Source organism: Lactuca serriola, chromosome 5, assembly GCF_051521515.1.
Source record: "Lactuca serriola cultivar US96UC23 chromosome 5, Lser_US96UC23_V15, whole genome shotgun sequence".
Classification (NCBI taxonomy): Eukaryota; Viridiplantae; Streptophyta; class Magnoliopsida; order Asterales; family Asteraceae; genus Lactuca; species Lactuca serriola.
The window spans coordinates 360,414,568-360,426,280 of record NC_136412.1 but is presented as its reverse complement, the minus strand read 5'-3'; the positions used below and the strand labels follow the sequence as shown (position 1 = coordinate 360,426,280).

Below are 11,713 nucleotides of genomic sequence, written 5' to 3'. Positions count from 1 at the left end.
CTTCCTGTAATACAAATAAAACTGAGTGGGTCAGGCTTGGGAGCCTGGTGAGCATATAGGGTTTTCAACCCACAATAAATTAATTATATTTAATTTCACCAACCAATCGCTATCCCGATTACCCATTCCCGTTATCCTCACTTTACGTCGCTAAAACAACATCTATCTCAAGGGACCTAATCTAGGATTTTCATCGGGACGGACATTACTGCTAAGGGGTTTCCTCAACAATAGATATCCTAAAGGCAACCATGAGGGGGATAGAGTACACCGGTGAACACATCGTTCACAACACCTACAGGTTATGAACCTGCTAGCGTTCCACTGGACTGTCTAGAAAGAGTCCGTGGTCGTTATCCATACTCCGCTGAATAACTAGATCAACAACAACAACAACATCGAGGCCTCTCATCTGTTTATTTGACACCAACTATCTACCCATGATCTACCCAACATATTAGTAGATAAAAATATATATTTTTATACATAGTTTAAAACCTGTATAGCATTTTCATTCAATATATATTCCACATAACAGATGAGGCACACCCACATAACACGTATTTCATAGAAAGCAATTCAGATCTATGAGATGGGAGAGAGTGAATATACATTCACACACATAACAACAAAATTATACACATAACACGTATTTCGTATAAAATACTTCATAATCATGCGTTAGAAGAAAGTAACTACTCACACATATAAACAACAATATACTTAATACACTCGAACCATACTTGTATTATTATCGTGTTTATGAAAGGTAGTATACACTCACTTGATCAGAAGATGATCGGACAGCACTACGACTTGTAGAAGTAGTAATCCTCAGCAGATCTGGAAGATCTCTACAAAAATCGAACTTCTCGCGGGCAGAGCTTCGGCTCGGGAACCGCACTTCTCGGGATCTTCGGGATCTCGGGACTTGCTTCGGGGCTTGAGAATGATACCGGGGCTTCGGGGTACTTCTGGCACGCAAATCGATGCAAAACGGGAGAGAAAAGAGAGAAAAATAGCAAAGGAGTCGGCTGCCCTCGCATCCTATTTATAGGAGGCTGGAGCCTCGGAGTACGCGGGGCGTACTCGTCCGAAGTCGTCATGGCGTTCGTCATCCGAATAACTCGAGTGCGAAGGTCGTCATGCTTCACTGTACGCGGGGCGTACTTCGGATATGCCCGGTGACTCCCCTTCGGATAATACCGGGTTTAATAATTAAATTTAAATACAAAATATTTAGTAAACTTCGGATATTCATATCTTCTTCATACGAACTCCGTTTTCGACGTTCTTTATATCCACGCGAAGGTGAGACTACGCTCTACAACTTTCGTTTAGACTCTGTCGGCTAATTTTAACTTTATTTTTATTATTTATTTTTAATAGGCCGGGACAGAAAAACTTCGTTATAATTTCATAACTTCTTCGTTTGACGTCCGTTCTCGCCTAACTTTTTATCGCTTCAATACCAACAACGAGACCTTCGATCCTCGTTTAGATTGCTTCGGCTAAAAACCGCTCGATCTCAAATCGAGTATTTCAGGCTGCATACCGCTAAGCCGAAACTTCAATAACTCATAACTTCCTCATACGAAGTCAGTTTTGGGCGTTCTATATATATTCGGAAACCTCGTTTCAACTACTACAACTTTATCCAAAGATATCAAGTTTATTTTAAACTTAAATTTTGAAGCTTATTTTTATTCTTAATTAATCAAACCACATAATTAAGCAATTAAGCACAAAACACATAATACTCAAATAATAAAATCTTATTATTTTAAAACGGGTTACAAAGGTTAACCTAGACTATTATATCAACATTAATGACAAGCCCAGAAACACAGGCGTTACAAAGGAGCTTGGGGAAAAGAAGAGCTGGTGGATCTGACTCTACTTCATCTTGGCATCATTTTGAATGTAACAAGTCGTTACCTTGACTTTTCTCTAAGCTAGATCTCTTCATGCTAGGTTTAGGGCTATTTCTAGGTTATTATGGAGTTATTTCGCATATTGGCCATGATTCGAAGTTGAAACTTCAGATTTGGACTCCTCTAGGTCCCAAAATCATAAAGCTATCAACTTTACCTTGTATTTCCTTCTCACCATGCCCTAAACCTCATTCTAGACTTGGTTTTGGTGTTCTAAGCCTCTAAGACCTTGCATGCATATAAAGTTTTCAACTTTACATGGAATTTGTGCCTTAGGAAGCTAGATCTACAATTTGGAGCTTTGGGGTAGCTTAAAAATGTTTGAATGCGAAATGGACCGAGGTCAACTCGTCGAGTCCGATGAAGATTGGCCGTTGTTGGTTTCTGCATGAACTTAGCGAGTCAGTGAGAGGACTCAACGAGTCAAATAGGGTTTTTTCGACTTTTGGACACGGATGGACTCGACGAGTTGGTTGGAAACTCAGCGGGTCAACTAGGGTTTTCACGGTTTCTCAAGTTCCGAAAGGACTCGACGAGTCACTGAACTGCACTCGACGAGTTGGGTCAACATGGACTGTTGACCTTGACCCTTGACTTTAACTTTGACCAAGGGTTGACCAGTTTGACTTCTGGGGGTATTTTAGTAAATTGGGATTTTATGGAAGTGGTCTTATGGTGAATATAGGTGGTGGAGTTCGTGGCTGTGATTCGAGAGTTTGATCTTAGCACTACAGTTCGATATTTGTGAGGTGAGTTCTTCTCACTATATCAACAGGGTCTAAGGCACCGATGCCGACCCTTTTCAGATTTGTATCCGGGTTATTGCATGATATGCTTATTGATTTACATCCTGGTAGTTAGGATGGTGATATGCTTAGTGACCTGGTTAGGTCGGTATCCTGGTATATAGGATGATGTTATGTTAGTGACCGGCTAGGTCTGTATCCTGGTTATAGGATGTTGCTATGATTAGTGATCTGTAAGATCAGTTTGACTATTATATATGCTAGTGTATGATATTTTATGTGCATATGATTGTTTGATTGGGGGTTGGGTTGAGGCGGTCCTACTTTGTGCTGAAGGCTAACATACCCAGGGCGGTCTGGATAGACTGTAGGCCCTGCGAGGCGGTCCAATCAGGTCGAAGGCCCGACGAGCGGACCGGATAGGTTGTAGGCCTTGTGAGGCGGTCCAGACGTGTCGAAGGCTCGGAGAGCGGTCTAGATAGGCTGAAGGCCTGCGAGGCGGTCCAGTCAGGCTGAAGGCTCATTATGGATGTTATGTGTTTATATGATATGATTATGATTGTATGGCGTTGGTATTTTGGGGGAACTCACTAAGCTTCGGACTTACAGTTGTTGATTTTGTTTCAGACATTTCTGATGATCGCAGGAAGGTGAAGTTGTTATCGTACACCTCCTTACGGTTTATGATTTGATTCTGTGATACTCTGACATTATACTATTAAGAAAACAATTTTTTTAATAAATATTGGTTTTGAATTGTTTTAAAAAGTTAAAATCAAGCATGATTTTTATGTATGTTACAGCTTAAATTAGTAAAGAAAACTATAGCTTCCTAAAATGATAAAAGCAATCAATTTCTTAAAAAAAAAAGTTCATTAACTTATGTATGTAGAAATTCCAAACATTTCACATTCCCTCAGCACAAATTTACATTTTTTTTTGAAAAATGACAAATTTATTAGAGCATGTAGATCAATGGCGTAGCCAAGATTTTGTTTTAGAATAGACAAAATAATTCTTAAAATATAACAAAGTAGCAAAATATTTCAAATGGTAAAAATATGTAAGAATATATGATTTTAAAGTAACTTGTTCGTTTAAGTTGAAATGTAATTTGATTTATTCAAAAATTTGTTGTCTCAAATCTTTAATCGACGTGCCTAAACAATTAAATTATTTTTTTCATTATGAATTTAAGTTTTGAATAGGGTGGGTCATGACACAATACACAACGTTAGCATTTTTATTCAAAAGAAATATAAATTTTATATAATATATATTTCACTTCAAATTTGTGTGTGGTGGGTCAAGGTCTACTGTTGCACCTATAACTACGCATCTGATGTAAATTCTATAACTAGAAAAATTGAAATTTCTAACTGCTAAGGATGCTCCGTTAGCTAATCAACAAGGATAGACTAAACTGCACAAATGGTCCATGTGGTTTACTCAAAATTGCCACTTTGGTCCAAAAAAGTTTAGACTAACACCAGAGGTCCAAACTTTTCCTTTTGTTACGAGCTTGGTCCAATTTAGTTTTAACTTTTTTATAATGACGAATTTGCCCCTGAATTTATCCTTCGTATTTTCTTTTTTGAATATTTTTATTATAGAAATTAAAAAAATATTCATCACTCTCTCTCTATACCCCCCCCCCCTGTACGTCAAAATGTTTTACCTTATGATACTATTTGAAGAACCCAAACCATTACCAATAGAGGTGACGACTGAGGAACTCCTCCTCTGAATCTAGAATCTGATCTGATTCCCACACCACCATCCTCTATCTATTGTATCTCAAATCACCATTCCTACACCACCGTGATTGATTTGCTTCACACATCACCATCTCCAATCTGTTTCAAATGCCACTTTTATGAAACCCTAGCATCACTACCCTTCTCATAGGTCTCTTTTTTGAACATCGATATAACCGGAAACTTAGCGTTCACCAGATTCAGAGAAAGAGGATAAGAGAAGAACTTATCTGCTTCTAATTCAAGTTTATTGATGATTAACAAGGAACTGCTTCATTCGAGTTTGTTGTTGTTTGGTTTGCATGGCTTGACAAAGAACTGTTCAACTGGAGGTTTGGAAATGGTCATCATTGTTGAAGCTTGAGAAAGCACATCTGAAAAACATGAGGTATGTTATTCAAAATGTTGTTTTGAAGAACACGAGGTATGTCGATCATACCAGAGAAGACGAACTGAGAAAGGGGGTGACGAATCTGGTGGTCGTTCAACGACAGATCGAGTCAGATCGATTTCATCATCAATTTCTACATCTAGATCGATTTCTACATTTTGGTTCGGTTTATGAATCTGCATCTAGATCGATTTCCTGGGTTTTTTCATATTGCTTTATGGGCTTTTGTCCATCTAGATTGATTCTAGAATCCAAATAAATTTTATGCATTATTATCTTTTGATAATTCCAATTTTTAGGGTATTTTCCATTGAAGTGTTCTTGGATAATTTTCTAGATTTCAGATGATTTCGTGTTTTGGATTATATTCAGTTAAACAGTCTTTTGATTGAATCAATATGTTGAATGAATTTTGTTTTTGATTCAAAATAAGTTTTAATGGAGCATCGATGTTAATTGTGAAAGACCGGATCTATTTTTTAATGGTAATCAATGTTTTTTAATCTGATTTTTGAAATGGTTTTGGTGATGAACGAATATGAAGATTCAAAACTAAATAAAGTCGATAATATGATTGTCGAATGATTAGAGTAACTGATGGTTCAATGTTGTTTCTTTGAAGAAGATGCCTTAAGATTTTGAAGCTTGTACTGATTTCGATGATGGTGTAATAAAATTAGAAGAAAATATATGGCCCAATTTAAAAATAAAATAAAATGTGTTCATGGCTTGAGTTGTTGTAGGGGAAGAAGACCATGGAGTAGGTTTTTTTTGTCTTATGAGAGAGAGAGAGATGGAGAGAGAGAGTCTTTTTTATTTTTCTTTTAATCAGAAAAAATTTAAATAAAAAAAAATAGAAAAAAAATAGCAAAGATGAATCCGTCATTTTAAATATTTTTAAATTAAATTTGACTAAAGTCGCAACAAAATGAAAACTTTAGATAGTTCTAGCCAAAAAAATTTTTGGACCAAAATGACAATTTTGAAATTTTGGACCAAAATGACAATTTTGAAAAAACAACATGCACTATTTGCGCAGTTTAAACGCCAGGATAAGGAAACTTAAGTTCGATCTCTACAAAGAGCCACATCTATCTTTGGGAAAAAAATTTCATAATATATGTATGAATATTATGTTTCTTAAAAGGAGTAATTGATTTTATTTTATATGGAAGTAAGAATAAGAAAAAATGACACTGGTAAAGGAAAAGAGAGTGCACATCCCAATAACGAAGAGCGACAATGAGATGAGACCAATAGAAATATTGAATGCAATGATGCTGTTCCGGTTCCACAACACCCATGCAAATTCAAAGCTGAAAAGGAGAACTCCACTTATCCATTATCACGTGGGTCCAAGTCCAAATCCAAGAACATACATACAAATATTCTTGCATTATTTTATTAATACATTATTATATTTTCCCCATATACCACATTTGTCATGCATTATGTAAAAATTACATGAATAATGCAATTGGTGTCGAGCATGCATCACAATTACTATATATAAAATTTTCAAATTAAATTTAAGAGTTAAAAGGTTAGCTAAAAGAACAAAACAGATCGAAAAACGCCAAAAATGTATTTTAAATGGATACAATTTTATTAAACGATTTAGATTATTAACCTAATAATTTAATATTTGTAACATATCTGGCACACTAAAAAAATGCAGTTTTGTTTCAATTTCTCAGAATATTTCATGAATCATGGGTATTTTGAATATTGTTTTAATTAGCGGATACGGTTTTCTAGCAGATATTTGCTCCTAATACATGTTTAAAAATTAAAAGCAAGTTTCTTCTAATTTTGGAACGTGCTGTTGTCAACGAATACAAAATTTGGCTTTTCACACGAAATTAGAAATTAGAACCATGAATTGAATCAAACAACAGATACAACATAGATTATAAGAAACATATGGGGTAAAAGCATATCCGACAAAACTTATATTATTCACAAGAAATATATTATGATTATGATGATAATCTCTCATATTTCTCCCCCAATTTTTTGACATCAAAATTTAATCAAATGAATCTAAAAACACCCTCCCTCCCTTCCAAAAGTATATATAAGTAATATATATATATGATTACCTTTTCTAGTAATATTAATAAGTAGCAAAATTAAAGGAGTATATAATATAATATAAATATAAATTAAATTCCCTATTTTAGCCTTTCCATTCCATGCACTGCGAAGTGGGGCGGGTCTTCTGGGTACCAGCATTAATCGGGCATGGGGTCTGAACCGGTGGGATCATGCAATTGTACTGCAAACACAACGAACTGCTCATAGGAATCGAAGCCCTCGGATTAATCGGCATTCCGGTCAAAAAATTATGCTGTAGGTATAACAACTGTATGCTGCCGGCCATCAACCGGTCCACAAAAATCGTCGGAACTGAACCGGTGAACCGGTTGTTGTTCAGGTAAAGATTCTGTACGGTTGCGAAAAGTGGAGACACTTTTCCATACAGCATATTGTGGCTAAGATCAACGGTCTGTATTGAAACCGAGCTTCCCGGCTGGACCGGTCCAGAAAACTGGTTTCGCTCGAGTTGGAGGTTGGTGATTGGGAAACTGAATATGCAACCCGGGATTAGACCGTTGAATTGGTTCAGGCTTAGGTCTAGGTAGTTTAACCGGTTCAGTCGAGATATCACACGGTCTACCGTACCAGAAAACCGGTTCCAAGATAGGGAAAGGTATTGTAACGAAGGAGGGAGTGAACCAGGTGCAATCGAACCGGATAATTCGTTGTGTTTGAGGTCCAGCCGGGATAGAGTTTGAGAAGCAAAATGAGGAATAGAACCGGATAGATGATTGTGACAGAGGATAAGATTAGTTAATGATGGTAAATTTCCAATGGCCCAAGGAACACCACCGGTGAGCTGATTGTAACTCAAATCAAGCGTCCTCAACCACCGAAGCTCACCTAATGTCGCCGGAATTTCATGGGAGATAAAATTCCGACTAACTGCTAAAAACCGTAGATTCTTCAGTTGCGACAAAGTCGACGGCAATGCACCCATGATCCGACCAGGAACAACCGTAAACTCAGCGAGAGCAGTCAGCTTTCCGATAGCAGGATTAAGTCGACCGGATAAACCAGGAGCACCGGCGCGTGGATCGCCGAGGTTTAGCGCGACAACTTTTTCCCCTTCGCAGTAAACGCCGGCGAAATTACAGGGATCAGAAGTGAAATCCCATGAAGAAAAGTAATTAGACCCTGGCATATCCTCCAGCGATTTTCTAATCGATTGTAATGCTAAAAAATCAACAGGATCCAAAATAGCAGAACACAACCAAGACCGATGAAGAAGAAGAAGAATCAAGAAACGAATCACCCCGAGAAACCACATTGCCTTCCTCATAATCAAATTAAACAAAGAGATTTGAGAAAGAATATACAATCGATTGGAATTTGGAATATATATATAAAGGAAAATCAAAGAGGTTGACAATACTTTACCGTGAAGGAAGTGATTATTTCACTTTCTGGTGGGAAAATGTAGCCGTGAAAGCTTTAATGGAGAAGACAGCTATTAGCTCTGAAAATTTTATAGAAAGAGAGAGAGAAAGACAAAGAGCTGATGATGATGGTGGTAAATGGCTTGGGGGGAACGCAAACGCACATAGGAGGAGGTGGGGCGTCTTGGCTTCTTTGAGAAGGAGCAATGACTACTACTACATTCTCTTTGTTTTTATTTGATGAAAATTTGTTAATGTTAATTTTGGGGTTCTTTGTATGTTTATAGATGTGGGGGGTTAGGTTTGGGAGGAACCAACGGTTGTCCGGGCCTACGTGGAAGGTTCGGCGATGACGTGTCATCGGGGCTTAAGCGGTGGTGAACTGGACCAGTACCACGTGACATTTGTGGAACCTGCCACACTCATTTATTACATGCGAACGACACTTTTTTTCTTTCCTTTTATTACTTATTTTCACTTTTTCGTTTTCCTTGCTTAAATGCATATAATCAAAATCAATATTGCCTAAACTTTTTATTTTTATTTTATTAATATAAATCGAGAAGATAGATAAATTTTACATATATATTTTTTTAAAGTAATATGGAACAATATATTTGGGTATTGTTTATTTCTAATAAAAATACATAAAACTTCCTAAATCAGTTATTCAAATAATATAAGTATTATTCTAGTTATATATATTTTTTCAATGACATTTAACGCATAAAAATATGGTATCAAATATTGAACATAATTACATCTTTAACTTGACGTACATATCCCCTTATCTAATAAATAAGAATAATTTTGTCACATGATATTCTATTAGCCTCCTCCTAATAGATTTATCCCGTCAAAAACATCTGAGTGAGTTTCCGATATTACCCTCTTCTTCCTTTCAGACCAAGCCCTACTATTCGGTTTCCTCCTCTCCACGCTCAAATCAAATTCAAAGTTCAAATTGAAATCCCTGTAAAATCAGCAATAAATCATTCGCGAAATCAATTTATTACTTCCTTTTTTTATCTCCCAGTTTCTATCTATAACAGAGAGGAGTCGAATCAGTTTTGCTCATGCAATTATACATGGAATATGATTAGGTTTTCAAAAATCTCTCTCTTTTAACAAAACTTTACGTTGGTCATCTTCACCACCACCATCTTCCCTCCTTCATCATTCTTTCAGTGGTTTCTTATTTTACCTCTCTCGCTCAAGAATTCTCCTTCGGAATGAGGTAAGAGTTTGATCGTTCGTTGCTGGTAAGTTTTGATTTCTAGGGTTCTTCCTTTATACTTATCGTCGGATTCATCTCATCAAGCTTCCATTGATCAAGTAACTTCCTGTAAAATTTAAATTCATCCTTTTCTTGAATTGCATGTAGTCTATTTGTTCCTTATGAAGTTCAGTTGAAATCGATTAATCTAGTGTGGTTTTCGTGTTAGAAATGTTGCGAATCAAGGAGTTAATATCGATTCTTGCAAAACCCTAAATTTCTTATTAGGAATTTTAACCTTTTCATTAATCAGTTAACGCATGTTCTTCTAGATCGGAATAAAAAAACGGAAACTAAATTATTCAATTCTGTTGCTTGTGCGAAATCTATCGCATCTAACTTACACAATGTTACTTCTATATATGTCTCTGAAGCTAATCTGATTATAGGACATGCATAATAAAGTTGCTGGTAGTTTCAATCGATCAATTGCATGATTTTTGTTTCTTGCATACTAATTAGTAATTGCACTAACATAACAAAATGCTTATCTAACTATGTTCAGTTGAAATGTGAGCATGCCTTTAGCATAACATGTTGATGAATTCCGATACATTTCACATTTGTTGTAATTAATTATGACTTTTGTGGTGGCAGATTCGATTGCGTGTAGAGAATCTCATCAGTCTTGCAATGGCTGGAACAACTCGCCGATCAAAAGTCAAGGTTTTGACTTTTGTCTGGATCTATATTATGTATCAGCTACAACTAATTTTTATAAACCAAAGTGATTGTAATGATGATTTTGATTTGATGTCAGGATATGAGTGCAGAGGTTGTAGACAGCAACCCTTATAGCAGGCTCAAGGCACTGCAGTGGATGGGTATTGTGGACAATTACGAAAGAATATGGGATTTTTCAATTGCCATAGTTGTTTGTACTGACCCCATCTTTTCAATTCATCATTCTTTAGACTAAACTACCCTTCCATTAGAATCTCAATATTCATACTTCATTTGGTTACATATTTCAATATTGTTCTTTGTACATGGTACTGGTGGGGTAAGGAGTGTTGCTGCTGAAATGCTTACAAGATATGAAACAGTGGAGTTAGCCAACATGAATAGGTTACTTTTCCTCCCTGAACAGGTGTGAATGTGATTATAATAATTTATCATAACATTGTTAGGGTCGTAAAGTACTTTTGTATATAAGTTGTAACATGTATATTTCTTAGGTTGGTATGACTAATACTGATGCTACTGTCCAAACTTTATCAGAAATAAATCCAGATGTCGTTCTGGAGGTAATATTTGAACCAAATTAATAAGATCACGTATATTTTTTGTAAGTTGTGACTTACTTTCACTGTCTAATTTGTTTAATATTGTGACATCCCCATTTTCACGGCCAGAAAGACCGATTTGTTTATGCTTTGTTTTTAAAATCAGAATAATCTTTTAAAGAAAACGGTTGCGGAATTTGTTCCCAAAACAAGATATAATAATAACTTATCAAAACACTTCTCAAAGAGAATGTATTTTCATTTAATAATAAAACCTCGAGATGTCATGTTCCGCTACAGACATATAAGCATAAACAGAACTTACATTCAATTACACTAATGATTTATATCTCCTTTAAATCTCTTTGTGAAATATGTCATCGTATCGATACCTGTGATACAAAGAAAACTGAGTGGGTCAGGCTTAGGAGCCTGGTGAGCATATAGGGTTTTCATCCCACAATGTTATATCATATATTTATAAATATAGAACATTCAAACTTGTACAATTTCACCATATAAAGGCAACTCTTATCCCACCCCATCGATCCTCACAACGACACGATCTAAACTCTCGTATCTAAAATTTTCCTCTTTACCTGATCCCTACTAACGGATCTAAAACTATCCTCATCACCCGATCCATACTCACGGATCTAAAACTAACATTTTCCCCTGATCCATACTCACGGTGTAACGCCCGTAGATCAGGGCTAGTCAATTTAGAGACGATAGGCGTCAAAAATGACTTTTTGATGGAAGATTATCTAGAAGGATTAATCTTAACCAAGTTGTAGTATATGTCACAAGGTTTCCGTGCATATAAAGAACGCCAAAATCCGAGTTCGAAGTTTCACGACAGAACCGGCACGACACAGCGCGACGTAAAAAGTGAATTTACGTT

General features: G+C 36.2%; 1 protein-coding gene and 1 long non-coding RNA gene across 3 annotated transcripts; one reads left to right on the top strand and one right to left on the bottom strand.

Moving 5' to 3' along the window:
* Positions 1–6,690: 6,690 nt before the first annotated feature.
* Positions 6,691–8,568, bottom strand: LOC145055693 (uncharacterized). Of its 2 annotated transcripts, none has more exons than XM_079004077.1 (2): positions 8,304–8,568; positions 6,691–8,201 (listed from the first exon to the last, which is right to left on the bottom strand). In XM_079004077.1, the coding sequence occupies exon 2, from the start codon at positions 8,196–8,198 to the stop codon at positions 7,008–7,010; it is 1,191 nt and encodes a 396-aa protein (XP_078860203.1). In that variant the 5' UTR covers positions 8,199–8,201; positions 8,304–8,568; the 3' UTR covers positions 6,691–7,007. The 2 variants fall into 2 exon arrangements, with proteins under 2 accessions (XP_078860203.1, XP_078860202.1); XM_079004076.1 differs by having other exon boundaries at positions 8,309–8,568.
* A 639-nt stretch (positions 8,569–9,207) lies between these two features.
* LOC145052221 (uncharacterized) lies at positions 9,208–10,783 on the top strand. The gene is made up of 3 exons (XR_013684026.1): positions 9,208–9,544; positions 10,181–10,249; positions 10,344–10,783. It is a non-coding gene; the product is annotated as an uncharacterized LOC145052221 (long non-coding RNA).
* The last annotated feature ends 930 nt before the right edge of the window (positions 10,784–11,713 follow it).

Coding starts and splice junctions, on each gene's coding strand:
- LOC145055693 (XM_079004077.1), bottom strand. CDS start 8,198: ATGTGGTTTCTCGGGGTGATTCGTTTCTTGATTCTTCTTCTTCTTCAT.